This window comes from Polyergus mexicanus, unplaced genomic scaffold, assembly GCF_030449975.1.
Source record: "Polyergus mexicanus isolate NDT 795.1 unplaced genomic scaffold, iyPolMexi1.0 SCAF_14, whole genome shotgun sequence".
Taxonomy (NCBI): domain Eukaryota; kingdom Metazoa; phylum Arthropoda; class Insecta; order Hymenoptera; family Formicidae; genus Polyergus; species Polyergus mexicanus.
Window position 1 is genome coordinate 944,537 of NW_027223334.1, and position 27,765 is coordinate 972,301.

Genomic DNA, 27,765 nt, shown 5'->3' on the forward strand with positions numbered 1-27,765 from the left:
ATATATTGCTTACTTTATGCAATAATTCTTTCTTTATATAATTATTATAAGCAATAAAATATTAAATTTAGATAAAGATAAATTGCTTTTTCCTAGTTACAATTTGTATTTTTTTTTTATTTAATAACTTACATTTTAAATTATGGTTTAAAATATAATACAAGTTTTTCAAAAATTTAATATGAAAATAATCTATATGATAAATATTAATTTGTAAAATCTCTATAACAATTCCATTGTAATTACATATATATGTATATGTGTATTTTATCGTAATGGCAAAACAACAGACTACATCATATAATTCATATTATAAGAAAAAGTGAACAATCACTCACCCTGTACTGCTTCCTGCGTCACTCTTTCTCCTGAGGTACTTGGTTTAGAAAGCAGGTGTCCTACAAACAAGAAAACATTCGTATTAAAAATTTATCGAGATATGCAACATTAGCAATATTGAAAATTCTAAGAAATTATCATGTATAAAAATACCTACCAACATCTGATTGATGTTTGCCATCCAAACCGTCTGATGTCGATTGACTCGAGTAAAACGTCTGACTGATGTCGGGCTTCTGTTCGTGATCAGGCGTGTTCGACGATGTGTCATCTATTGTAATTTTATTGAGTGTATTGTCGCCTATACTCTGATCTTCGTAACTACAGCTGCTACCATCTTGCTCCAGGTATTCGGGCATCTCCAGTTTTAAACTCGGCATAAGGGGAATTATTTCGACCGGGTCGGAGCCCGGGCCAGTTTGATTTTCCAATGTTTTTCCGTCGGGATCCTTCGCATTATTCCCCGAATTCTTTTCCGTATTCGCGTTCGTACTATCTCGAGTTTTTCTTCTTTTGTTTGGCGGCACTTCAGGCTGCAATTCGATGGCATGATACGGCATCGGAGAGGATGGTGATTTGTTCCTCTTACTGTCCCCTGTGGATTTGCCAGAAGTATTCTGCAGTTGAACTTCAGGCTCATTGGGAAGTTCTATGTCATCCTGAAGATAATAATATAATATATAAGTAATATCTATTAAATATCTATATTTCACCTATAATTTTACATCATTTTATATCTTACCTCTACTAAACTATCGTTATCCTTTCCTGTGCCATCTGTAAGACCCTGTACTGCCAAAAGTTCTGCCGTTGTGAGAAAGCTTGCTAATTGTTCTTGAACAACATTTACTTCGCCTTGATACATGAAATCTACCAAGGCAGCCAAATCATCGAATTTTACATTACGAAATATTATGACGGGATGCTGACACGGATTTTCCTATAATATAACAAACAATAATTGTAAAAGATATATATTTACATTAAAACACACGAGTAATAAATCACAATTAGAATTGTCTTACCTTAAATAAATCTCTAAAATATGTACTACATGCTGACAAAAGCATTTTGTGCGCCCTAATCCTTTTGCCTTCGCAGCTCAGAGTGACATCTACGAGATCTTCATCTGTTCTTAATGTGTCAAAAGCACAAGTAATATGTTTTAAATAATTATTCCACCTAAGAGAGAATTGTTGACTGGAACCCATGTTGCTTTTCTGCAAATAAAGTCAATTTCTTGTTAGACTATTTAGATTGTAATATGCAAATTTGTATTGCAATGGAGAAAATTTTAATTAAAATATATATAAAATTTAATTAAATAAAGTAAAAATAAGAATAATCATGATAATATGTATATCCTTTTTCTTGTGATAAATATAAATTATTTTATTTTATTCTTTTTGCATTAATCATAATATATTGATATGATATTTTACTTTGATTTAATAGAAATATTTCATTTATATATAAAAAAGATTTAATGTCTATGAATATAGTATATATATATATACTAAAATGCTATCACTCCAAAATATATAAGAAAATATAAAGATATGGCTATGAAGCAAGAAATCTCTTAATTCGAATAAACATTTCAACACAAATGGAGTAGTAATACTCCATTATTCAAGGAAGTTTACTCAAAGAAAAAATCTCGCGTTAAAAAATGGAATCCTACCTTGACTGTCCTCGGGGTGTAGAATGTAAATCGAGAGAGGAATCCTGAAGGAATCTCGTATCGCGACGGCACGAGCGAACAGTATTAGAACGCTGTCCGATGCGAGACCGCGATTCGCGCGTCGAGCAAGTCGAGGAGGAAGAGACGGAGGAGAGAAGGAGGAAGATCAGCCGCACCGTCGACCCGCGTAGATCCAAACTAGTCACGGCGCACTTGGCGTAAGATAAAAACTGTAAACAGCCGTGCTGGCCACACTCTCATGGCACACCGTCGAAGTTAACACCGTGGAGGATCCCGTCCCTAGCGCGTCGTACACTTTTATTCTTCTCGTTTCCCCGCTCTCCTCTATCCGCTCGCGCTCTATGTCTTTCTCTCTCTCTCTCTCTCTCTCGCTCTCTTTCTCTCTCAATCAAGCGATCGCGTTCGGTTTCAGCCAGCGAGCCGCGCGTCGTTATGTAATTGCATCGCGCTCTCGCGGCGTCCTGCGCGCCCGGGGAACCGTCCTGCGCCGAATTCGCGTCGTGTTCCTTCACAACAAACCACACTTCGTAGGCGAATGACAGCTGGCGGCCATTTTCAGTACGGGAATACGCGTAGAAGATGCGCGGGGAGACCCGACCACCCTTCCCCCACCACTATCAAGCTTTTTTCGTCGCCACTAGCGGCCGCGAATCGTGCGCCTGCGTCGTACGTTCATTGGTCGCGTCCAGTTCTTTCTAGGGACTCTTGACAATTTCGACGCTCGAAAGCAAATTTTCCTATTGGCTATTGGATATTAGACAATTTAGAGGCAGTTTTTCGAAACATACTGAATGCCGCCTAATTGAACACACTGACTGAATTTTGTCGACTTGTGTCAAATGTCAACTTGTCAACTGTCAACGTGTCACAATTTGTATCATATAAAATATAAAGCACTCAATGTGATAAATAATTGTGAAATGATGTGTAGTCTGTGAAAAATGTCGATCAAAAATACAATTCTAGTGTATATTTTAAAAAAAGATTATTGAGTTTCCAATGAATACAAAAACATTATTCGTAATGGATTTACCAGTAAATGAGGAAAATCTGCAACAAATATTGGACAAATTGTCTGAAGATGAGGTTCGAAGAATTATATATCAATTTTTATTTAATATATGCAAATTTTTGTGTACAAATTATATTTTGTAATTTTATCATTCATTATATATTTTGGAATTAAAAGCTACATTTATTTTATATTTATTGTGCTATTGAATACAAATAATTATCCATGTACATATTAGAATTTTCCCTGAGTATATATTGCTAATTTGTCATGTATTTAATAAAAATTAAATGTAATGACAGGTTTCTATTAAGGAAAATCTGGATACAATCCTTGCTCGACAATGTCACGTAGAAGCAAAGCTACAAAATATTGGTAAAGTATTACCAAATGTCACATTTATACATACAGAAGGAGAAAAGTTTCGTGATATGATTCTTCGTACCAATGAGTTAGCAGAAAATGTTAGTGCCAAAGTGAGGCAATTAGATTTAGCAAGAGTAAGTTATTTTGACAATATCATATTTAAATTGATATTCTATAATTTCTCATGAGTTTACAAATATTATAATTTTCTTTAATAGAGCAGAGTATGCGAATGCCAAAGTAGAGTAAACGATATACTAGATTTGCAATTATGCAGTGAAGGGGTAGCAACTGCACTGCGCAATGAAGATTATGAGCAAGGTGCTGCTCATGTTCATCGTTACTTAGCAATGGATCAGCAATTGCTGGAAAGAACAGCTGAGGATGTATCAGAAGATCATATTAGTATTAGTAGTTCTCTGATTACCCTGCAACAAGCTGCAATGGAATTGAGGGCTGTTGTTACACATAAGTTTGATGAAGCTGTAAAGTCTGAAGACTTGGCATCTGTTGAGAGATTTTTTAAGATATTTCCATTATTAGGGATGCATTTAGAAGGACTAAAGAAATTTTGCAGTTACTTGTGTACCAAAGTATGTGTGATAAATGTATTAGATATATATATTTATATATGTATATATTATATTTAAAATTATACATATTTGCCAAATATAATGATAAAGTGTTTATTAAAAGAGGGTAACACATATTCAAGCCTTTATTTTTAATATTAGCTACAGGAGACTTCACAGAAGAATTTACAAGCGGCACTAGAAATTAAAAATAATGATAAAAGAGCAGATGTTATTTTTGCTGACACTATGACTCTCTTATTTGAAGGAATTGCACGTATTATAGAAGTACATCAACCAATCGTTGAAACTTATTATGGTCCGGGTAGACTTTCGATGACAATTTTGATTTTACAAAAGGAATGTGATAGGTAAGCTTATTTGGCTGATTCTATATCAATTTATGCAGATTTTAAATAATTATTAATTCTACATTTAGACAGGTCAAAAAGATTATTACAGTATTTACGAAATATAGATGTATATCTAAGAATATACAAATGGTAAATGAATATTTACGAAAACCGAATCCTGAAAGATTTGATCCCAAAGAGCTCGATCTTCACTTAGGAGAAATTACTATAATGCATGCAAGAGCAGAACTTTATATACGTTTCTTAAAAAGAAGAGTTAAGGTATATGTGGAAAATTATTAATTATCTATTTTGTAATATATTATATAATTAAGAAAATTTAAACTTATATATGTATATATATATTGTACATATATTTGCAGAATGATATAGAGATTAGTACAACAGATGAAACACAACGTACAGAATTGTTCAATGATTTTGAAATGGCTATGAATAATTCTGAGTTGGCGCATGGAATGCAGGAATTGCTCGGCGCTTATCTCGCATTAGAGAGATATTTCCTCGAGGAGAGTGTAAATAAGGCCTTGGGAATGGATGCATTAGATCCAGATCAGCAAACTTCCAGTATGGTTGATGATGTTTTCTTCATAGTACGGAAATGCATACGGTATATATAGCTAGACTCTTGTACATACAATATAATGTTTATATTAATTGAAAAAATAAAAATACAATTTCTGTAGGCGCGCTATGTCGAGTTGGAGTATAGACGGCGTCTGTGCCGTCGTCAATATGGCTTGCGGCATTTTAGAAGGCGAGTTTGCGAACAAATTGAGAAATAAACTACGCCAAGGATATCCCGCAGGTTATTTGGATCTGGCACAAGCATACAGCGCTCTCCAGACCAGTATACAGCATGGTCGTTTGCAAACGTCGGACACGGAATACGCTCGTCTTACATTCTTGGTAAAGCAAAATCTATAATTTATTCGTTATTTGTACAATAATATAATAGTCACATTTATTACAACATTTACACAATATCTTTACACAATTTTATTATATATATCTATAATTATTATTTGTTTTATTTGTGATTTAGGCATATTTAAATAACACCGATGTAAGCACAGAGTATGTAGAAACATTATACAAAAGTCTCAATGCAGAGATAGATGCAACGTTTCCCAATATGCAAAAGAAGGATAGAGGCAAAATTGACAGTTGTTTAGCCAGTCTAAAAGCAATTGTACTAATTTTACGAGGCATCATTGATTGTGGTCTGGAACAATTACGCGTTAGCGCCGTGAAACCTAGAGTTACTCCATGGGTCGATGCATTTCTATCTATAGATCATCATATTAATGAAGTATGCGTTCTGCAATAGAGGAATATAAAAAAATTTCTTTTTTATCTTTAAATACAATGATTGATTTACATAGGACGAATTGTTGCGATACGAAACAGATGAACCATTCGTACAAACATTAATCATGAATCTAGAAGGTCTACTTCAAGGATTCAAAGGTAGTTTATCACTCTCCAATTACGATGCACTTATAGGACTTCTAACTGCAGAAGTTACGGCCCGTTTAGAGAAGGTGGTCTTAAAATCGACTTTTAATCGAGTATGTACACTAATTTAACTATTGTTTCTTAATCTTTTTTATTGTTAATTCTTGTATAATTAATTTTATTTAATGTTTTATATTTAAATAGTGCTTGTATTTTTTAATCCAGTTTCTCAAATAACATAATGATGATAAAATAAATTTGTAAATTTTAGGCAGGAGGCCTGATATTAGATAAAGAAATAAGATCGTTAGCCAGCTATTTGGCAGCTGCCACATCATGGTCGGTGAGAGACAAATTTGCGCGTTTAACGCAGATTGCTACTATTCTGAGCATAGAGAAAGTGGAGGAACTTGCCGATTATTGCGGCGCGGACGCGATAGCATGGCGATTAACACCGTCTGAAGTTCGACGTATCGCTTCTCTAAGGATAGATTTTCGGCCAGAAGATATTAAAAGATTAAAATTGTAATTTTTTTCTGTCATCTTTTGTTAATTTCTTGTATCAAATATGAAGCAATGTGCTTGCAATTAAATCATATATTTATATGTTATTTTTCATATGTATTCTTAAAGAATAGAATATATATATATATATAAATATTTATATTCTTTCACCATTTTTTAATATTTTATTTCATATCTTTTATGAAAATTATGTACATCTCTGATATTACCAACTGTCAGTAATCAATGTACGACTGTTGATAAAGTAAATTACTCAATAGTGACTAAATTTTTTGAAAAAGGACAAAACAAGCGCGCTTGTAATTGCACTGATTTTGCCGAAACTGCGCGTTAGTTGGCGAGCCTGTTTTGGAGTATCGTACCGCCATTTTCCGTTGCAATTAGCTACAGTTCACTACAGTTCTACGCTTTACATTCCGGAGATTGCATTAAGAATACGAGACATGTCTTCTGCAAGCGGTGATGAAGCCGAGCTCGCGCTGGCTGAACCAGGTAAGAAAGGAATTCCGTCGAATTGTCAATCAGTTCGATCGATTGCCAGGCCGTTGCCGGGGCAATCGTTCTTGAAAGACGTGCGCTCGGGGCGATTGCCCAGCCCACGAGACCGCCATTTCGAAGTGGCGTCTTGTATATGTACAGAACAATACAAATATTTCATTTACCTTTTCAGTGAGACGGAGATCGGGTCGAGTCCGGAAAACGACAGTAGTAGCTAAAAAATCATCAGGGAAAAAACTTCTTGCTAAGGCGACGCGCTCTCCCAGAAAAATTCACGAGATCCAAGAGCCTGAGGTATAGGTCTTGCAAGCTTTCGCAACCGGTTATACCGGCATTGTTTAATGTTATTACTGGTTAACTCGTGCTTTCTTATTTGTCCACTAAACTAAACTCAACTTCAATCACACCAGTCTGAGTTTATTTTCTTTTCATTTTAATATATTCAGGGCCACTTTGATCAAACTTGGGTTAATTTAACCATTGATTAACTTACAGGACAATTAAAAGCAGAATTTTAAAACTTGTATTATATATGAGAATTATATCGTTAGAAATTTTTATATTGATCTTCCCCCTTGTAAGTTAATCAATTAAATTAATCGGAGTTTGGTCAAAGTAACCTTCAGTGTTATGAAGAAAGATCTGTGAATTAGATTAGTCGAAAGAGATTTCTGATATAATCTGTATATAATTGCAGGAAGAAGTACCTATTTTGGAAGAAGGCATAATGGAAAATATGCCTGAGAATGGAGTTCAACGGTTATCAGACATTATTATTGAACAACGCAGTGAGGAAGATACACCTATGTTGCACTTGGAATTGGAGGATTCTGAAGACACTAATATACATGAGATAACCATGGATCAAAGCGAAGAGATAGAGCAAGATGTAGAAGATATGGTATATAATATATAAGATATTCTTTATTTAATTGCAAGATTGAAATTTAATTTTTCTTTATTCTTGTTAATTTTTTAGGTGAATGAGCACCTTATTATTTTATAATCATATCAATTGATAACAATATAAAATATTTTTAAAAATTGTAAGTAAATATTATTAAAATTAATCAATTTGTTGCACAGGGCCACTCTAACATAAGATCAGAAGACATAATTATAGAGGATAGTAGCATGGACAAAGTGGAAATACTGACTGAAGACATTGAGATGGAGGGTCAAGACATCGGTAATAATGATTTAAATCAGCAACATGTACTGTTCGATTTTCAAAAAGTTATTAATGAAGTTAAAGAAGCCATTAACGGCAATACAATGACGATCCTAGAGACAGAAGAAGTAGATTCGGAGATATCCACGGATACTGCTACCAGAATTCAAGTTTTGGAAGTTGAAGATACAAAACAAGAAATATCGGAAGATGTAGACACTGTTATAAGCAAGGTAGAACCTGATGTGGAAATATCGCAAAGTGATTCTCTCCCGCGTATAGAGATAACCGAAGCCGTTGAGGACGATGCCGATGATGATGCGAAGAAAACGGAACCTGATATGGAAGCAGTGTCAGAAGATGAGCTACCGAATGAAGCTACAACAAAGGTAAGATTTATATTACATTTACATTTAGAGGATACATACAATTAACATTCTTTTATTATTTTATATAATAAATCCATAGGAGCCTGAGACTGAAGCAGTTTCTGATGAAGAACTGCCAGTCGCTGCCCCAGCAGACTTGGGCGAAACTGAGTCTGTATCCGAAGACGAATTACCGCCGGATAGTGACAAAAAGAAAAAGGGGGCGAAATTGAACAAAACGCCTGAAAAGAAAACTAAAACAGAAAGTGGAAGTGAGTATTATTTCTATGATATTTTATAAATTTTTACAGTTTGAAACTGATTACACGTTTACTTATACATTTTTTGTACTTACAGCCAAACGGAAATTAAATGCGGAAGGAGAATATGATCCAAGTTCTCCAACATCTGAGAACAATGATGAAGCGCCTGCAAAGAAGGTCGCTTTATCTAATGAAGCAGATGCGGGAGATAAGCAAGAGACCAAGCCAGCATCGCCAACAAAGAAAACACTACCTGAATTAGAGAAGTATTGGAAAGCCGTCAACGAAGATCCATCTGACTTTACAGGATGGACATATCTTTTACAATATGTTGATCAAGAAGTAAGTAAAAACATTAAAATTTTACTTTATCCTAAAATTCAATTTTTGTGGTCAATCATTCTTAATTGTTCTTAATATTCAATTTAGAAATTAAAAAGTAGTAGAAGAATATTGTCATAAAAATAAACAAGAATATCATATATGATATATAAATTTAATAAATTTGATAAATAAATATTAGATGAACTATTATTTAAACAATTCTGGTTTTTCTATCGCAGAATGATGCAGAGGCTGCACGCGAAGCTTATACCAAATTCTTGGAGCGTTATCCATATTGCTACGGTTACTGGAGAAAATTCGCCGATTACGAGAAGAAGAAAGGCAACCCCGAAAATGTCCAAATGGTGAGTACAATTATATATTATGTTCATTAGGCTATCTCTCACACATATGATATCATTAAAATATTAATCTATAATGAAAATAGCTCGAGTTAGGAAGACGCGTGGGCAGTGTGCACGCACATAAATATGGTTTTCCCTTCCAACAGCATAGCACGTCTTGCGGCACCTATTCGACTCTCTTCGTTTATAATATAGTTATTTATTTACTTATTATTCTGCGATACAAAACAATGCTATATTACATATTTTATTATCTTACCGATATATATCAATTACAATACGTATGTCGAGCGAGATGATGAGCTAGTTGTTTCCAATTTATTTTGCGAAGCGCCTTGTTTTGATTAAAAAAAGAAAAACTGTGTTATATTTACTGTAAGCATTTGTATACACATAGCTTACTACAGAAAGTATTGTAAAACTTAAGCATAAGATATATGCGCTATTCTTACTTTATGTAAGTAAGATATGTCGGGTTGGGGGTTAAGTCAAAGTCAGAGACAAAGACTTAGGACACGTGCACGTGCCAGAGAAGGAACAAGAGAATGTGGCGGAAGACACAGTGGCGCCCAGATCGGAACACCCCCTGACTTTTAAGGTGAATGCACAATGCTCTGAAATCTCTGTGTTAATTAAATCTTTTTATTTACAGTACGCGTACGATATGTGAGTACACGTTGCTAAAAAGAAAAAAAACCATAATGCTTAACGAAAGCTAAAAGCAAAATAGGTATAAGATTTACCCGCCGATAAGTCCAACCCAGTTGTAAGCTGTTCTAAAATACGATCCGGAAATCCGTTACCACAGGTGTTCGATCAAGGTCTGAAAGCTATTTCGCTAAGTGTCGACCTATGGCTCCATTACATCAACCACTGTAAAACCGTCTACGAAAAGGATGAAGAAAAGCTCCGGGAGCAGTATGAAAGAGCTATACAAGCTTGTGGACTTGAATTCAGGTAACAAGTTTAAAAATTTCTTCTAAATTTGCATTTAGAAATATAAATATTTCCACTAATCAATATAATTTTATCAAAAATAATTAAATTATTGCTTTAGTACTTTAGTTTTTTTTTTTTCCCCCTTCTTCTTCTTCAATAAGCAAATGCCCTAATAATAAATTATTAGCAGGAAATAATCGAGTAACGTAATATTCCCATGTAAAACAGATCAGATCGTCTTTGGGAGAGCTATATAAAATGGGAATTGGAAGGAAAACGTTTGAGCAGAGTAACAGCGTTGTATGATCGCTTATTGTCGACGCCCACCCTTGGCTACATTTCCCACTTCGAGGCATTCCAGGAATTCGTATCGTCCAATTTACCGAATCGCATTCTAAGTGTTGATGATTTCCTCACGCTGCGTGCTGAAGTAAAAGCCCTCCTCAAGTCGGACGATACCACCGCAACATCCGCTGCCGATGATGCGCCACCCGGCGAAGAACCGCCGCCTCACGAAGTACCGCCTACCGACGAAGAGACACGTGCCATCCGTGAAAAGATCATCAGCAGCAGACGCAAAATGCACAAAGCGAACGTCAATGCGGTGGCAGCGAGGTGGTCCTATGAGGAAGGGGTGCGTATCATGCATTCAATTGCAATTATATATACTCTTAAAAAGTAAATTTATAGATATTGAATAAAATTAGACTTTTCAATTTCATTGCACTGAAACGTTTCACTGCTGTAAATGAATAAAACTCCCTCTCACTGAAGTTCTAGAATTACCTATTCACGCAGTAAATGTGGATCCATTGTAATACAAAAGTCAATCTTTTACAATGTTTTGCATAGTAAGTAAAAAAAAAATATATTCCAAATTAAAAGATCTCAAATAAATTGATATCACATTGAACAAATAAAATTTGAATTAATTTATGAAATCTATATGGTAATATCATATGGTTTGTATGATTAACAGATAAAGAGACCCTATTTCCATGTAAAACCATTAGAACGGTGCCAGTTGAAAAACTGGAAGGAATATCTCGATTTTGAAATTGAACAAAAGGATCAAAATCGAATAATTATCTTATTCGAAAGATGTCTTATAGCTTGTGCACTTTACGATGAGTTTTGGATGCGAGTAAGTAAATATCCCTATATATATATATATATATATATATATATATATATTGCTGTAATCTTATAAACAATATATATATATATTTGCTTTTTTTTTCCTTTGTACAGTTTGTGCGCTACTTGGAATCATTGAAGGGTGATAACACAGAAAAAATCCGAGACGTATATTCGAGAGCTTGTATGGTGCATCATCCCAAGAAACCGAATTTGCATTTGCAATGGGCGATCTTCGAAGAGGGTCAGGATAACTTTGAGAAAGCCGCCACTATATTAGAAAATATTGATAATGCATTACCAAATATGTTACAAGTGGCATACCGACGAATAAACTTGGAACGTCGTCGTGGAGATTTGGAGAAAGCGTGTACATTATACGAAAATTACATTAGCAATAGCAAGAACCGAACAATTGCTAACAATATCGTCGTGAAATACGCACGGTTCCTATGTAAAGTTAAGAATGATGTTGATAAGGCGATCAAAGTATTAATGAAGGTATGTTTAAAAACAAAATTATTTTTTTTATCAACTATCTATATGCCGACAAACTTGCATTTGGCAAGATTAATATATTATTGTTGTTTAATTAATATATTATTACTTACAGGCCACAGATAAAGACAAAGATAATCCTAGATTATATCTGCAGTTAATAGACTTGGCAATGCAGCGAACGCCAGTCGACACCCTAGAAATAGTAGGCTACATGGATATGTTTATAGAAAGAGAACATGCGGACCTCGAACAGAGAGTGCTTTTCGCACAACGTAAAGTAGAATTCCTAGAGGATTTTAGTCCCGACATTCGACAAGTGTTGAAGGCTCACGAACAATTCCAGAAATGCATCAAACAAGCGAAAGAAAGAAAGAAGACGAAGGGCGAGGACAATAAAACGTAAGCATATTTGTAAAGAATCTACAATGAAGACATTAGCTAATCTTACAAAATAATAATTTTAGGCAATTTTTATCAAATAATATAATTTTAACAAACATTGATTAATCTGAAACATAAATATTACTATTATAAATATAACTAATATATCATTCCTGTTTTATTGAAATTGATTGATTAAAATAACTATATATTATGTATTTTTATATTTACAGAATTTTTTAAAAAGTATATTATAATTGCATTTTTAATAAAAAATGATGTTATAATGTTCATATATTGCAGCGATTCTTCGCCTCCGAAGAAAGCGAAAACTGACCAGTCAAATGTGCCACCTTCTCCGTCCGTGGGTTCACAGTCTTCATACCAGTACAGTAGTGGTCCGAGTGGGCCCTATCAGTCGCCACAACAATTTCAGGGTGGACAGTACAGTGGTCAGGGTGGCTATCAACAAGGATACCAGCAGTACCCACCTCCATCGGATCCCAATTATGCCAATTATCAAAACTGGCAGTATGGTCAAGGCGGACCACAAGCTTATGGACCTTACAATCAATGGGGATCTTACAATTATTATTAATATAGATCATATAATCGCCCTTAAGGCTTCTAAAACTCATTGTTAACTATGTGTCTGTACATTCTTTAGTATTTTATTTTTGCGATATTTAGAAATCATCCGACAGAGAAACTATTAACTACATTTAAAAATACCTCGGTATCCTGACATGAGAACTTGTATATCAGTCTCTTTCTGTATCAATATTTGACGTCTTGCATGAATATCATCACGTATATCGAATAAACTGTACATCTGTTAGCAGAATTTTACTTCTGGTGTGTTACTTTATCTTTCTACTTTATTTCACATCAAGAAAAATTAATTATCGAGATTTAATAACTGTTTTAATACAATTTTTACCTAATTTGAATTACGTACTAAGAATTAGAATACTTTATATTAAAAGAAAACAAAATTTAATAAAATATGTCTCAAATATAAAAGAATTAAATTTTGATTGAAAAAACAAATAAGAGTAGAACTGCTGCTGGCATGTACAGATTTTAGGATATATATATGTGTTCATTTTAAAGCATTACAATTTCACAGTGCTGGCTGCTGAATGTGAAGATGAGTTTAATGGATTATACATATATATGTCTACGACTCTTAATAAATTATAATCCTGTAATAATTGTTACATAACACACAAAGTTCAATAATTTACTGTATCTTACAATTTATTGCAACATATTGATTTCATTACAAATGATAATGAATCAAATTTCTACAAAACTATCGATTTTGTTAATTATTTAATAATTATTGCAGATCTTAATGTTCTCTATTTTACCACATGTAAAATTTTACTGTTACTCTGCTATTCATTACCGTTATCGAACAAGATTTATTAATCAATGCAAGATATTGGAAGTAATTTATGAAAAATATGTTCTTCATATCATTTTGAGTTTGATTCTTCAACAATTAAAGATTTTGTTATTTCTAATGCATATATAAAATATATCAGTTAATTATATTTCGGTAACATTTGGTAATTATTAAGTTAAATCGCAATTATAATTTATTTTCATAAATAAATGAGTTTTTACTGATGATTATATGCTGACATAATTTCACAATTTTAAAATTCGCGATTTTGTTTACACAGATGTTTTGATCTCCTATTCAATAATATATATATCTTATATTCATAATCAAAATCGGTAATTCAATAAAATTAAATAATTTGTTTTTTGCATAAATTTTGCGCTATAATAAGAAAATTTTGTACAAAAAAAAAGAGAAAATTTATAAATTGATTTCAAATTTATATTCAACATTTTCACACATTTTCGTATACACATCATTATTAAAGGTTTAATAACATCAATTTTGGTTTTGAATATATTTACTCGAATATGTTAAACATTTCAGATATATTAAATTGACATAGTTTCATATAGTTGTCTTTTTATATTGCGTTCAATAAAAATCGACACTACAGATGTTTTCTTGTTTTATTGATACTTTTTTACAAATGATTTTCTTTTTTGGTTTACTTTTTTTATTGAATTAAATCGTACAAAATTAATAATCTGTAGGATTTATGCAAAGCTGGAACTTGTTATAAAACTTCTAAAAAAATGTTAGCTGTCTCTAACACAAAAATTGCAAAATATATAACTATCATACTTTATCTTAATTTTTGTCTTTTAAAATGCACTTAGTAAAGTTCTATTTAATATTTAATATCTTCAATTGTTCTAACTTTTCAACATTGTTGCATAATAACATATTTTAATTATTTATATATTATATATTTTGTTTTGCAAAAAATTTGCAGAATTACTGCAGAATTATATAATCTCGAACTTTTCAACAAATAAATAGGATTATCGTCAACGACTATATCGTTTCCATTTCAATGTAAATATGCAAAAAATTAAATTTTGCTTCGATTAAACTTTTAGGTATATATATATATATATATATATTAAATAACTCATACGCTTGCCAAATATTTGAAAAATTAAGCTGAATTATATGTGGATGTTATAATATATGCTATGGATAGTGTGAAAATAAAGTCAAGTCGCACTTGTCAAATATTTGGCAAGTGAATGTATCCGAAGTCGACATTCAAAGTTAGTAAAAAAAGATATATATATATATATATATATATATATATATATATATATATATATATATAAGTTAATTGTCATGAGAAACTTATTCATGTAATCAATTTCAGTATTAAACAACCACGGCACTTGTAGCCATCATATTAAGCCCGCAAGTGCCATCTCCGCGATAAACTCTATAATATCCTTGTTCGCCCCAATACTTTCCCCAGCTGTTTTTGATAATCCAATACGGTAGCTTTTTGTGGAAAAGTGGATATTCTGAAAGAATATTAGATTTAATGTTGTGGGCGTTCAATGATTTTCACATCACTTTAATGAATCTCTTTGACAATGTAAGTTAAAAATATATAAAAAAATATATTGATTTTTAGCCGAATTTTTTATTATTAGATTATGTATTTTATATTTATATTGACAGGATTGAGATATAAAAACAAGATTTTATTAAATTATCATAAACTATAATCATCAAGAATATTAATTATTTTTCTAGATTTTTATAAGAAAGAAAATATATTTAAAAGCTTTTTCCCAACAGAATTGATTAAAAACTATTGAGGAAAGGATACATACCACTTGTACCATATCCTACAATGAGTACACCATGGTCCAAGTTCTTAGGATTGCAGAGGAATTTAAAGGGATGCGATACGCCACCAACGTAGAATTGCATGGCATTGGCATTGATGCCGATAGAAATCGGACCATTTTGTACCAACCACTGCGCCATTTGTGTCTCATCCGATGTGACGTTGACAGCGGAAGCCAGTTGTACCTTGGCCAAATTTCTCTTAAAGTGGCACTTCTCGTTCTCCGCCTCATAGGGATAGTCCGACTCCAACTCGAGACCACCCAGTTTCTCAATGGCCCTGTACGCGTTGTCCGGTAGACCGCCGCTGCAACCTTCATCTAGATCGTCGCAATCAACAAGTTCCTGCTCGGACAGAGATAGCAGCTGGCCGTGCTTGAGCGCATACTGGCCTTCGACGTTGCCTGTAACCGAGAAGGCCCAGCAGGAGCCGCACATGCCCTGATCCTTCACTGAAGTCACGACGCCCTTTTCTCGCCAATCGAATTTGGGTGGCAGCTCAATGTCCGGGATCTCAGCTTTAGGTAGAGGAATATCGTTCTCCGATCGCAGGTCCGGTCGCAAACCAAGATAACGCGACCGAAACTCCTCGCGCGATATGTCCGCAAACATGTTGACGTCGTAGTAAGCAGTTCCTTGCTCGGTTTTACGCAGCAGCTGTATAATACCGAAATTTTCGCGGAATATTCCAAATCGTAAATTCCTCTCCTCCGGCGTGGAATACGTTCGATTATAGGTCACTACGAACTTGTTGAATAGCTGCTCGATCCTTATTTCCTCAGAAATCTGCAGCATCTTCTGATTGTAATTAACGCCATGCAGGGACCGCTTCTTTCTGCTTGTTGGCGACGGAGGACATGTGATCGTTATTTCGGGTGAACCCTGATCTATCCACGGTCGCGACCACACCGTTATTAGACATTCTTTCACTTCGCTTCCAGCCTGTAACTGGCAGTTGTCTTTGACGCCCTTCGGGCAATTACTAGTGCTCAGTTTGACCTTGATCTTATAAAGTTGACCGGCGACTATCTGCGTGCTTGCCTCGCTGATCTCCACTATAAATGGCTCATTCGGACTATCCGATTCCTCAGAAATTTTGAGCAGTGCTTTGTCAACATAATTTTGAATTTCAGAATCATTTACAGATATCGCCGTGGGTGCACCGACTAATCCTCTTTTCATCAGCGATCGTTTCCTTCTATTAACGACATCCGTTTTATCATTCTCGATATTTAAATCCTTCGTAAAAATCTTTCGCTGAAATTTCTCCTCCTTCACAGCTTCTCGCGTATCGGGTACAGCATTTTCCGCTTTGACGGGCAGATCAAAATGCTCTAAGAATTCTCCGAATTCCTTTGCCTTGTCTGCAAAACCAACAATTTTCTCGTCGTCCTGACTTCTGTTCAGTACTACTTTTACGTTCATAGATTCCGTCACAGCAGCTTCCTCGGATTGCTTCGAGGGCGTCGAAGATGCGTGGGTGTAATTGTCGAGCAAATTTCTCAAGCCTTCGTAGGTATCAATTATTTCGGTATTGGATGATTGCCCTTCATTATATTTGACCGTAACTAGAGACTGACTCTCCAAATCTGACTGCTGAGATTCATTGCTAGTGTTGACGCGAGAATCTTCCGCATCCGTGCAATTATTCTTGATGATCTTAGAAGACATCAGTTGCCACGGTTGTTGCTCAAACGTAACCAGGCACAGCTTGATCGAATTGCTGGTTTGCAGCGGGCATTCCTGTTCCTGCTCCAAGGCATTCTTCAGACATTCTGACTCGCCTATCAATAACAGCAGTTGATACTGTATCATATTAGACGAGACCGGTACCGAGCGGGTGACTTTCACAATGCTCATCAGTTTGTGTTTGTAATCGTTCGTGGTTTGCTCGTCTATCGATCTCAATGCTTGATCGGCATAGACTAGGAGACTCGGCAAATTCGGATTCAGTTCGTATGGACAACCTGGACAGTAGTTATTGCTGGAAGCGCGCATAGCAATAAACGGTCTGACGTTCTCGTCCCCAGTCTCTTCAATGTCATGATCCAATTCAACACTTCGATTGTTATTCACCTGTTCAATCTGATGAACAAAAATCTCTCCTACGTAATCCACCAAGCTCTTCTGAATGATCTGAAAGTTTTCCTGATCCAGTTCCTGCGATGTGTCATTTTGCGCTTCGGCCGTATAAAAGTACATGCACTGAATAGAATCTTTCAGTGCCTCTATATTATCGTCTTCTATATCGCCCTTTTGTTTCAGATCGATCGTACAGGCCTCCCTGGGACAAGATTCTGTTCCACATATTGGTTCCACATAAAATGTAAATTTGTATAGCTTGTAAGGTGGCTCATCCTACAATGATAATAATAGAATTATTTGTATGCTAAGTAAAAAATACAAGCTATCATAATCAATCAATTTTATCCCAGATATATTTATTATTATAATTAAAATAATAAACAATATTTATTATTCTGACTATTATAGCAACCGTTATGCAATTATAATATAAAATGGAAATATATTTTGTAAAGCCAGTAATCTGCTGCGTAATAACATTCTTTCTATATAATTCTTCAACTCAGTAGTACGAGCTGGCTTGATAACCCAGAATATCATTATCTTAATTTATCATTGCTTCAAGATACATGTACAGAAATATACATAGACTGATATAAATTAATGTACAAATATATGAAGGAATACATTTATACATTGGTGTGTTGGTCAAGAGGAAGAAAAAAAAAAGTTATGTTATCTTATCCAAGTTCATTAAAAGTTTTGTTTAAGATCACTCATTAATTACTAAAGAAAATGAAATAGTTTGCAAGAGCCTATAACAGAGAGTTACACATTTTAGTTTCAAATAAAATAAAATTCCTTTTTATTTATTTATTTATTGCTTGAGACTTTTGTTTTTTTCATGCTATACATATTATAAAATTATGTTATTAATTTATACATCAATTTTTAATATCATATAGAAAGTTATGTCTGAATATAATATCCTGTAAATAAATTTGCTTCAATAATTCTCTAAGAATTTGATACAAAATAAAAATAACAGTTTTTTATTTTTAAAACCTTAGAAACAACATCTTGATTCTCAGAAAAAATATTCATCAAGTATCTTTCCAGGAAATAAAATCATAATTACGCAATCATCTGACACACCATTAGTTCCTTATACATATCCTTTATACAAGAAATTTTTAATAAGAACAACATTATATGAAATATTATTTAATAATTATTTTCAAAAAAAAAAAAAAAAAACGTAATTATTATATGTATATATTCTTTTATGTAGATAATATTAACATCTGTTTATGTATTATATAAAAGATCATACACAAATCACATAAACATAAACAGATTAAACTGCGCAATATATTGTATTAATAATTTTTTATCACAGATTGGAGTTTACATATTGCAGCTTAGCTTTTGTAATGCATTATATTTGTAAACAAAGTCCTTTCTGCTGTTGACTGCTGACTGTCACCAAACAAAGGAAGATTAAATCATCATCTATATACGTAAGATTTTATGTGACACATGACCATCTTCAGAGAAAAATGAAACAAAAACGCAGAGAAATCTTAAATATCACACTTGATATATCCGTACAATACGATATCAAGTTTTTTTTTTTTTTTTTCATGAAACTCACGAAATCGTATGGGCGTAACTCACCAATTCCTGCACATTTATCATCTGGCCGCTGCTGTACCGGTGATGCGTAGGCGAGTGTTTATTCAGGGCCTTAAACGCCTCCGCCCACAACATTCCTGGCACCCCAAGAAACGAGCTGTCATAATTCAATGAATTTGTTCGCGTCGCCTTGGCGAGAAAACACGCTAAAAAAAGGAGCGCCAAACCCGCACGACTTTGTGCTGCCATTTTACGGGACGCGCGTCGTCGCGCGTTCTAGCTCCTTCGATTACTCACGATAGATTAAGGCTTGTTAAGACTGATCGTATTACAATCGTCTACAACTACATACACTCGACTACACTGAACCGGATTCCATCTGTGTCTGTTTGCGACTTGTTTGCGACTGACGGTGACTGACTCACCGGATACGCGGCCGTCAATTCTACGAGTCTGTTCCTTTTATTCGCACTATATGCAGTCATTGCAAGCGGCAAAGTAAGGTGACAATTGTACGTGATAATTCGCGCTTAATCGCGAATATCATTGCGTGTCACACATATTTAGTCAATTTAACCGAATCTAGAGCGCAATCAAATAATTAACGCGCTGAACGTGAGGAAAAATTAACTGCGCACGATGAAATCAGATTTAATTATATCTCGCATACAACTTGGGTTTTTTCCACATTCGATCATTGAGAAAATATGGAAGGTCTGAATAAAAAAAAAAAAAAAATAAAATAAAATAATTTTTACTAGATAAAGAATGTATCATTATTTCTTTAATAGTGTCATCGGATTAATCATTTAGATCTAGAACGAAAGGCAATGAACTATATATGCTAATTTTATCAATCTTTTATTATCTCAACACTATTTTATAATAAAGTCTTATCTAAGGATCTTTCGGCTATATTGCAATTTTGTGTAATTTGTGTATTTCACTCTAAATAATAAGAAAATTATATATATATATGCATGATGCATGTACTACGTGTGCGTAATTTTCAATATGGCGTGTTCCAGGACGCGTTCAGAAATTTTATCCATGGATAAAGAAGCGTTTAATTGACCAATCAGGACAAAGAAATTATGCTCCTGATTGGTTAATTAAATCTCTACTCTATCTCATGGGTAGAATTTCCGAACGCACTCCTATTCCTCACTCTTTGTCACGTGACCGATTTTAGTTGTCATATATTCGAGTTCGAGAGCAGATGGCGCTGAAACTGGTTCACTCATTTTTCTATGCTTTTCCAAGAGAGAATTTTTTTATACATCCTGCCTGTGATCTTGTCCTTACATTTCCAAAATGGGATTTAATGATTATCAGGGAGATGAATCTACTTCAAACGCGGGATGGGCGAATGTTATGCAAAAGATTTTAAGAACAAATAAGCCAAAGAGAAAAAGGACAGTGGTATTAGCTAAGGCAAAGAAATTGTGCGATGTAAAAATAAAAGAAAAAAAGGAAGACGTTTCTTTTGAAATTGATAGTATTAAAGATGTGACTGAAATAGGAGAATTTAGTGTCAAGACAGGAGAGCATATCGTACATACTAAACCGAGAATAAAAGAGAAGAGTTTTGGCATTCGAGTAAAACCATCCATTATAGACCAGGAACGTGAAAGAATGTTACAAAAAATAGCCACAAGGTAATTTATATCACATTTGTAAATTTTTTCTTACTACCTTGTATTTGTTAATAAATGTTCTGTTATATTTTGTAGAGGAGTCGTGCAACTATTTAATGCAGTAAGACAACAACAAACGAGTATTAACACAAAATTATCACAAGCAGGACCATTAGAAAGAAAACGCGAGCAGGCACTCAAAAGCATTGATAAAAATGCCTTTCTCGATATTCTTATGGGTGGCAGTAAAAGCATACCAATTGATAATACTGTCAAATCTAAAAAATCTGTAGAACAGATAAATAATAAAGATAAAGTAAGTAAGATTTCTGTATGTACTATTTTGTATAATATATAGATATTAAAATACTTCAAAATATATTTTTGTAATATTACTATACCTGTGCATAGCAATATATGTTATTGATTTATCTTTTTTAATACATATTAAACTCGTAAATTGTTTATCAAGGCCATATATAATTGTATTTATTGGTACACATTTTTACATTTAATATACAATTGCATAAAGGTGAAAATATGTTTGGTTTTTTTTTTTTTAGGACGACAAAATATGGGATGTCCTTCGAGATGATTTTGTTATGGGAGCAAAGTTGAAAGACTGGGACAAGAATGATGTAGAAGAAGAATATTCATCAGCTCCCGAGAATATGAACAGTGATGTGGATTAAGAACCAAGAAATTTTTTTCATATGATTTTCTTTCCAAATAATTATAGTTAGTCTTAAAAAATCGTGATTATCGACTGCATACATAATCAACTCAACTCGGAACATTGATATTTTCTGGATAAATATGTAAATACACATTGTGAATTTTCAAAAATGACATTTTATCAATTAATATTAATTTGTGCATTCATATGTTATAACTGACCTTGCCTTCCTTTTTATGATCCATTTTATAATCGTTTTTGTAATTCAGTAAATGTTTAGATATAACAATATATGTACAATGTAAACTTTAGATATTTTTTATTGAGAAACAATTTACTAATACTTCTTATTAATTTATTGATATCGTTTGGACTCAACCATATTTTTTCCATAGATTAAGATTATCTTATAAAGCAATACCCTTCTTTATTGTTATCTATCTTTGTTTTATTATTGTGATTAGATTCGAAAGAAAGAAAAAAAAGCTTGGTCGAAATAATCAGCCATTCTGAAACAAAAATCCCGTTGTCTATATATATTCTCCATTTAGCATTCTAAAAACTAGGAAGGCACATAGTATTACTTATGCTTCACATAGGATTTTATTCTTTCGGTATCTCTTTCAGTTAATGATTTTTATCCTTATGAGACAGGACAACAATGATAATGTATACAACTTATATAATTCTCTATAATTATCTTACATATGTAACGTGTACATAAGAAATGTATCTAAAACCAACTGTTCATATCGTTCACTTTCCGAAACATGCATGCGATTCAACATTTTGATACTTTGCTGGTATCTAATTATATAATATATTCATTTCTTTCTTTATGTTCTAAAACTTCTATTAATGTATGATACATTTCTAAATGCAAATTTTTGTTCTTTTCTTTTATTATAGTTTTATTGTTGCTTTATCATTATTTTCACAAATATTAAAATTATTCGATGCGTTAAATCCCATGTGAATAGTATTATTCAAAGAAAAGTGCGTTATTCTACAAATAATACAAAAAGCAAACATGTAGCAATTATTTAATAATCATAGTATTTACTTAATTTATGTACAAAATATTAAAAAAAAAAGAAAACATTAATCAAATCGTTGTCAATGATGCTTGTGAAACTTAAAAAAGTTAAAGCCTTGTTAAAGCCTGGACGGATTAAGCTAATTTTATTGTGATTTATTTGCTTTAATTTAAATAATTTTTTGGTATATGAAAGTATCTTTATATTGTGAATCGCCCAATGTTCGTTTTTTTGCAGTCACAGTTTCTTAAGAAGGGCTTTAACTATTGTAATGTAATTTATCGCATGATATTCATCAAAATCTTTTTTAGCTATATTTTATTTTGTAAGAGAATAATAATTGTTTGGTATTCTCGATATTTGTCGTCTAGGATTTAAATAGTATTAAAGATTATCTTCACGTTCTTTCCGCTTCTCTGTCTCTCTCTTTCTCATCGTGCAAAGACTTTCTTTCAATATTCAAAAAAGTCGTTGTTCAGTTCATAAGGTATGATCGTTTGCAAGTAATATGTTGCGTATGTATATATATATATGTATGTGTATGACGGATTTTACTAGTGTCATTTTTAATTCTGGATTTCAATTTGTTTATGTGAATAAGATTGAAACAATATGCTAATAACTCCTACCTGTCAATTCATCACAACAACTCTCATTCTTCACTTGATTTTCGTACACAATCTTATCTATAGTGTGAAACATTGTATAACATTTATCAAATTTAAAATTGGTATAAAGGGCACAAGTTAAGATTCTTTGCATAAAATTTAAAAAAAAGAAAGAAAAAATATTAGTACCAGTTGTGAACTAAAATGATGTTTTTTTCCCCATAAAGAAAGTTCTTAAAGGAAATAAAATTAATATTAGTGCAAATATTTTTTTTATATTTGAATTAGAGAACTTTTAAATGGAGAAATTTTCTCTATATATGTACTTTTGAAAATCTCATCTCAAATTCGAGAAAATCCGATCTTAAACTCTTCTTACCAATCACTTGAAAAAGAATTACGCACAATTACAAAGTTAAATTACACTCTGCTCTCACGAATATCGGCGAGTGCGCCAAAGTTGCCAGCTTCTTCGTCGGGGAATTGAACTCCTTCGGCTTCGTCCCGACTTTCGTCTTCATTTTCTAATCGTCTGTTCCTCGCGAAATAGGATCTAGGATCGCTATCAATGACATTGCGATTGACTTCGTCCTGCATTTGTGAACGATCTAGGCGCGAATTTCTGGTGCTTTGATCTTCGCGATACATCCCAGAAGATCGCTGATTTTCACTATCTCGCGTAGCAATTTCGATACCTTCGGGGTCAGGCAATCTGACGAAGATCTGATGTTGATCTCCGTCTCGGTTCAGCGAATTCCTACGGCTGTCTTGGCTTAGCCTGGAGGCGCTACGGGCGCGGTTTCTCGTGTTCATCAGCTCGTTGCCGGCGACCTGGTGATTATTGCGACCGGTGTGCCGGTGATTTTCGTTCTCATCGAGCGGAACGCGGAACGATACTTCGTCATGGGATGCGCGGAAAGTTTCGAGGTTTGCATCGTTACTAGAGACACGCGGCATCGTTTCTCGACTGAGACGATAGAGACCAAGCTCATTATCCACATAGAAGTTATCCAGCGGATTGCTGATGATGGATGGATTGCGTGAGACATTCCGTCGTGGATAGCTCTGCAAGCTGGACAGGCTCGTCACCGTGGCGTAAGGGTGATACCCGGGTACCGAGTTCAGCGGATTACCAATGATATGTGGGCAGCTGTCCAAGCTCTGCATTTCGATCTCTTCCTTGCTATCGCGATAGTAATCGCGCATGTCGATCTCGTGCGGCATATTAGCGAATCTGAGAATTGAATTAAACTTGGCACAGTAATAATCAATAGTTCTTTAATTCACGCATGTATTACCAGATTTATATACCTGTGCAAGAGAATGTCAGAATAAGAGGGAGGCATATCAGTCTCCTCTTTGCCATAAATACTCTCGTAAGTAGGTGGCGGAAAACATCCTACAGAGCCTAAGCTATCCTTACTGGGTGTCTCAGCGTCCATTTCGAGCATGCTACCCTGACTACTTTGCAATTGGTGGCGATTCACACTTCGTGGATTTCTTTGAGCGCGCAACACACTATCGCCCAATTCCACTAAATCTAAACCTATTAAAAATATTAAACCTATATCTCTTATTTATTTTAAAAGATTTATCAAAATTTTTACAAGGATAAATAAACTTAATTTAGTATAACTATTGCCCTAATGTGTATTTGATCAGCCAGTTTTTTTAACAGAATAAATAATTTTTGTCTGATATGTGCTTCCTTAATAATGAAAGATTACAGAATTTAACTTTTTCTTCACTTATTCGACATACATGTTATATATATATTCTTCTAAAAAAGAAATAATCAAAAATAATATTTTATATCTCTAGAAAAGTTTATTTCTTGTTTTTTATTCCCCATGCTGTTTTCTAAATATGATTTTTAATTAATTTTATTCGTCTATCTGGAAACGTGAAATTCTAAATTTTACCTGTAGGATCGGCCTGAAATTGCGTGAAGATCGTACCGTCGACGACGAGCATTCTGCCATGCGGCAGGAGAATGATTGTCGGCGTTGCAACCATCGCCTGATCGCTGCCGCTGAACCGCGGATCCGGCTCAGGGTCCTCCAAACGACAACAACAATGTCGTCTACACAGGGACCGGCAGAAGGGCGCACCCCAGCAACAGTAAGCAAAAATAAAGCAGAGAACGGCGAGCATCACCAGGAGGGCAGCCACCCCTTGACCCTGTTGAGCGGCTGCGAGGGTCGGCCCGCCGGCGACGCCTACGCCGAATCCACCGCTGTTGCTCATTTCGCCTGCGATTAAATTGACAGTTGTACTTTTTTCATATGATGCACATTGTTACGTTGGGCAGATATATACAAGATATTTTTACAGATCTAAAAATTTTCATACATTTTTTAGCCTATCTGGAATTAAATTTTTCTTAACGACAGTTTAGTCACAATATTTTTCTCATAATTTTATAATTTTTAATATAAAATAGTTTGATAATAAAATTAATATAAACTCTATATTTAAATTAACATGAAAATTGGAGATTTTTAAATCCATTTTTTTTTTATATAATAATATACAGTTAGAGTATGTGGGTGTGTGCACGCGCCCGTGAATTAATATTCAAATTATATGTATAACTATAACGTATTAAAATGACATATTAAAATTTCAAAGTCAACTTATCTCTTGTTTATCGTATATCTTGTGAATAACGATGAATATGTTATGTAAACGCGGACGTAACTCTTACCTATGTGAACTCTCTCTTATGCTAATAGGCCGAATTTTATAGTTTTCACCCTGGATGGTGGACACAAGGTGAAAGTGAAGCTTTATGCGGTAATCGTAATATGTTACATAGGCACCGAGAGTGGAGCAAGCATTGGACACAGTCGATCGATTGTGCGTGTTCGCGTGTAAAGGAGTTTTATAACAATTGTCTAATCTACATGACCAACATCCAGCGCGGTACTCCGACATCAAAGATATCGTTAAAAAAATAAACACAACTTGATAAGAAATTGATCATCTTGAGAAAGTGATGGTGCAATAACTTGTATTATCGTGGAAGTATTTGTACGATAGTTATATACCGTGAAAAATTAAAAATTCGCTATCTTTTATTATTTATAACGTATTATTTTGAATAATGTATATTATTGTTATTGAAATATATATTATATCGCATTTTGACAAATCATAGTTTAATATATGGTGTAAGCTTATTTTATCAATTTATTATAAGTTTTATTTTTTACTTTATCTAATTTAGTAAATTTATATATAATTTATTACTATTATAAAAGCGATGCGAGTTGCAAAAAATTTACTTGCTATATTGTTATCATTAATTAAGCAGAACAATGCAAATCAGAATCTATATTTAATCTTTATACAGAGTCTCTTATTCATTAGCATTCTCTTGTTATCGTCGTTGCTAAAGATGGAGTAAAATAATAATAGCTGTGCAGACAATCTCTAAATGAATTATGCAAATTAGGAGAATGCTATTTTTATCATTTTAGCATTTTGTTTACTCTAAAAAATAATTCGATTGTTTTTTATATATCTATAAATTTCGCAAGATCAATAACTATACGTGAAAATTCGATCCATTTCATTAAATGTACGACAGATGCAAAAATATGAATAAATCAGTATTATTTCATGCTCGGTTTATACAATATAACGTATTCTGGGAACTGTATTTTTACATAGTGATTTAATAATCTCTCCAATATATTAGTATCCTCATATTTTGTAACGCATTATAAATATACATTCGCGTTTTATTTAATTATATAAAAACGAGATCATTAAAATTATACAATACTTATATAAAATTCATTACGCAAGCGATATTTATTGTATAATATAAATAAAATCGAACAAAGATTATTACCTTGGGCAGTAATATTATGAAGCCAAGCTATTCCCGTGGTGGTTGCTGACTCCGTGGCTCTGCGCGATCCGTAGACCATGAAAATGATTGAGAATTTGATGAATCTTTCGGCGAGAAAAAAAAAGAGGATTATGTCTCTCCGAGAGAAACGGCGATGACGATAATAGTGGCGACACAATCACATTGACAATCCACGATCTTCAATATGCGGATCGACTTTGATCGGATGCATTCCTGCGGCGATAAGCGAAACATTTCTTGCGCGTCGTCGAACTTGTGTATCTACGTTGTGATTCTCGTTGTATTTCCAAAGAGTTCGCTTTTTGTTAAATCATGAAGATTGACTAGCTCCTTGACATCGTTGCACTTTTTTCAAAAATCGTTAATTTTGAAATTAACATTCAAAATCATTTACGGATCTTTGAACGGATCATAAAATCACGAGGAAGTGAATACGATTTAATCCACAGCATTCTCGAGTTAAAAATCAAATCACTTCGCGTGAATCTCTAATTTATGAATGAATAAAAATGGTCAGGTTGCGTAAAATACAAAAAACCGAATGTAATTTATAATTACAATTAGACGGATTGTTATAGTTTCACTGAAACAAAAAAACCGTACATTTACTTCGATTTTATTACATTAACGGCATAATTTGTATTCACCATTTCCAAGAGGGCTGCCTCTCTTTCTCGCATGAATCTAATCTATCCGCGATAGCACTCGATATA

General features: G+C 33.6%; 6 protein-coding genes across 19 annotated transcripts in view; 3 read left to right on the forward strand and 3 right to left on the reverse strand.

Moving 5' to 3' along the window:
• The window catches only part of LOC138939586 (broad-complex core protein isoforms 1/2/3/4/5), a 35,189-nt gene extending 32,531 nt beyond the window's left edge, over positions 1–2,658 (reverse strand). For all 8 annotated transcript variants that reach the window (XM_070307491.1, XM_070307489.1, XM_070307488.1 and 5 more), the window contains exons 1-5: positions 2,024–2,658; positions 1,365–1,559; positions 1,082–1,279; positions 497–998; positions 339–398 (exon numbers count right to left, since the gene is read on the reverse strand). In XM_070307491.1, the coding sequence (XP_070163592.1) occupies positions 339–398; positions 497–998; positions 1,082–1,279; positions 1,365–1,550 (946 nt within the window). In that variant the 5' untranslated portion in view covers positions 1,551–1,559; positions 2,024–2,658. The remainder of the gene's footprint in view (positions 1–338; positions 399–496; positions 999–1,081; positions 1,280–1,364; positions 1,560–2,023) is intronic.
• Positions 2,659–2,851: 193 nt separating this feature from the next.
• Cog4 (conserved oligomeric Golgi complex subunit 4) lies at positions 2,852–6,456 on the forward strand. Its single transcript, XM_070306982.1, has 10 exons — positions 2,852–3,130; positions 3,359–3,556; positions 3,641–4,015; positions 4,157–4,365; positions 4,434–4,629; positions 4,731–4,978; positions 5,055–5,277; positions 5,414–5,680; positions 5,754–5,939; positions 6,098–6,456. Exons 1-10 carry the CDS (start codon positions 3,044–3,046, stop codon positions 6,353–6,355), a joined length of 2,247 nt encoding a protein of 748 aa, XP_070163083.1. The 5' UTR covers positions 2,852–3,043; the 3' UTR covers positions 6,356–6,456.
• Positions 6,457–6,696: 240 nt separating this feature from the next.
• Positions 6,697–13,728, forward strand: Prp39 (pre-mRNA processing factor 39). 2 transcript variants are annotated; one of them, XM_070307308.1, is made up of 14 exons: positions 6,697–6,843; positions 7,022–7,143; positions 7,547–7,750; positions 7,936–8,038; positions 8,138–8,409; positions 8,489–8,660; positions 8,746–8,993; positions 9,215–9,340; positions 10,149–10,297; positions 10,508–10,913; positions 11,259–11,423; positions 11,531–11,917; positions 12,030–12,316; positions 12,602–13,727. In XM_070307308.1, exons 1-14 carry the CDS (start codon positions 6,795–6,797, stop codon positions 12,894–12,896), a joined length of 2,985 nt encoding a protein of 994 aa, XP_070163409.1. In that variant the 5' UTR covers positions 6,697–6,794; the 3' UTR covers positions 12,897–13,727. The 2 variants fall into 2 exon arrangements, with proteins under 2 accessions (XP_070163409.1, XP_070163408.1); XM_070307307.1 differs by having other exon boundaries at positions 7,936–8,409; positions 12,602–13,728.
• A 1,066-nt stretch (positions 13,729–14,794) lies between these two features.
• LOC138939478 (uncharacterized) lies at positions 14,795–19,728 on the reverse strand. Of its 2 annotated transcripts, XR_011447866.1 has the most exons (4): positions 19,257–19,728; positions 15,539–17,912; positions 15,016–15,223; positions 14,795–14,979 (listed from the first exon to the last, which is right to left on the reverse strand). XR_011447866.1 is itself a non-coding variant. In XM_070307309.1 (3 exons), the coding sequence occupies exons 1-3, from the start codon at positions 19,461–19,463 to the stop codon at positions 15,075–15,077; spliced, it is 2,730 nt and encodes a 909-aa protein (XP_070163410.1). In that variant the 5' UTR covers positions 19,464–19,728; the 3' UTR covers positions 14,795–15,074. The 2 variants fall into 2 exon arrangements, 1 of the variants encoding a protein (XP_070163410.1); XM_070307309.1 differs by having other exon boundaries at positions 14,795–15,223.
• A 702-nt stretch (positions 19,729–20,430) lies between these two features.
• On the forward strand, positions 20,431–21,739 carry LOC138939195 (RRP15-like protein). Its single transcript, XM_070306803.1, has 3 exons — positions 20,431–20,872; positions 20,948–21,167; positions 21,415–21,739. Exons 1-3 carry the CDS (start codon positions 20,529–20,531, stop codon positions 21,541–21,543), a joined length of 693 nt encoding a protein of 230 aa, XP_070162904.1. The 5' UTR covers positions 20,431–20,528; the 3' UTR covers positions 21,544–21,739.
• LOC138939192 (uncharacterized) lies at positions 21,320–27,540 on the reverse strand. Of its 5 annotated transcripts, XR_011447821.1 has the most exons (6): positions 27,032–27,540; positions 25,095–25,424; positions 24,484–24,718; positions 23,578–24,406; positions 23,194–23,250; positions 21,320–22,036 (listed from the first exon to the last, which is right to left on the reverse strand). XR_011447821.1 is itself a non-coding variant. In XM_070306799.1 (5 exons), the coding sequence occupies exons 1-4, from the start codon at positions 27,108–27,110 to the stop codon at positions 23,593–23,595; spliced, it is 1,458 nt and encodes a 485-aa protein (XP_070162900.1). In that variant the 5' UTR covers positions 27,111–27,540; the 3' UTR covers positions 21,320–22,036; positions 23,578–23,592. The 5 variants fall into 5 exon arrangements, 4 of the variants coding, with proteins under 4 accessions (XP_070162900.1, XP_070162899.1, XP_070162898.1 ...); XM_070306799.1 differs by lacking the exon at positions 23,194–23,250; XM_070306798.1 differs by lacking the exon at positions 21,320–22,036 and having other exon boundaries at positions 22,046–23,250.
• Positions 27,541–27,765: the final 225 nt, after the last annotated feature.

What these genes read in the sequence shown, in the direction of transcription:
- Cog4 (XM_070306982.1), top strand. Translation starts at nt 3,044, where the DNA reads ATGAATACAAAAACATTATTCGTAATGGATTTACCAGTAAATGAGGAA. An exon ending in ACAAATTGTCTGAAGATGAG is followed by an intron (nt 3,131 to 3,358) that starts GTTCGAAGAATT and finishes ATGTAATGACAG; the next exon opens with GTTTCTATTAAGGAAAATCT. An exon ending in TCTTAAAAAGAAGAGTTAAG is followed by an intron (nt 4,630 to 4,730) that starts GTATATGTGGAA and finishes ATATATTTGCAG; the next exon opens with AATGATATAGAGATTAGTAC.
- Prp39 (XM_070307307.1), top strand. Translation starts at nt 6,795, where the DNA reads ATGTCTTCTGCAAGCGGTGATGAAGCCGAGCTCGCGCTGGCTGAACCA. An exon ending in TACAATATGTTGATCAAGAA is followed by an intron (nt 8,994 to 9,214) that starts GTAAGTAAAAAC and finishes TTTCTATCGCAG; the next exon opens with AATGATGCAGAGGCTGCACG. An exon ending in GGTGGTCCTATGAGGAAGGG is followed by an intron (nt 10,914 to 11,258) that starts GTGCGTATCATG and finishes TATGATTAACAG; the next exon opens with ATAAAGAGACCCTATTTCCA.
- LOC138939478 (XM_070307309.1), bottom strand. Translation starts at nt 19,463, where the DNA reads ATGGCAGCACAAAGTCGTGCGGGTTTGGCGCTCCTTTTTTTAGCGTGT. An exon ending in TGATAAATGTGCAGGAATTG is followed by an intron (nt 17,913 to 19,256) that starts GTGAGTTACGCC and finishes TTATCATTGTAG; the next exon opens with GATGAGCCACCTTACAAGCT. An exon ending in TGTAGGATATGGTACAAGTG is followed by an intron (nt 15,224 to 15,538) that starts GTATGTATCCTT and finishes ATATTCTTTCAG; the next exon opens with AATATCCACTTTTCCACAAA.
- LOC138939195 (XM_070306803.1), top strand. Translation starts at nt 20,529, where the DNA reads ATGGGATTTAATGATTATCAGGGAGATGAATCTACTTCAAACGCGGGA. An exon ending in TTACAAAAAATAGCCACAAG is followed by an intron (nt 20,873 to 20,947) that starts GTAATTTATATC and finishes TATATTTTGTAG; the next exon opens with AGGAGTCGTGCAACTATTTA. An exon ending in AGATAAATAATAAAGATAAA is followed by an intron (nt 21,168 to 21,414) that starts GTAAGTAAGATT and finishes TTTTTTTTTTAG; the next exon opens with GACGACAAAATATGGGATGT.
- LOC138939192 (XM_070306799.1), bottom strand. Translation starts at nt 27,110, where the DNA reads ATGGTCTACGGATCGCGCAGAGCCACGGAGTCAGCAACCACCACGGGA. An exon ending in ATTTCAGGCCGATCCTACAG is followed by an intron (nt 24,719 to 25,094) that starts GTAAAATTTAGA and finishes TATTTTTAATAG; the next exon opens with GTTTAGATTTAGTGGAATTG. An exon ending in TCTGACATTCTCTTGCACAG is followed by an intron (nt 24,407 to 24,483) that starts GTATATAAATCT and finishes TTCAATTCTCAG; the next exon opens with ATTCGCTAATATGCCGCACG.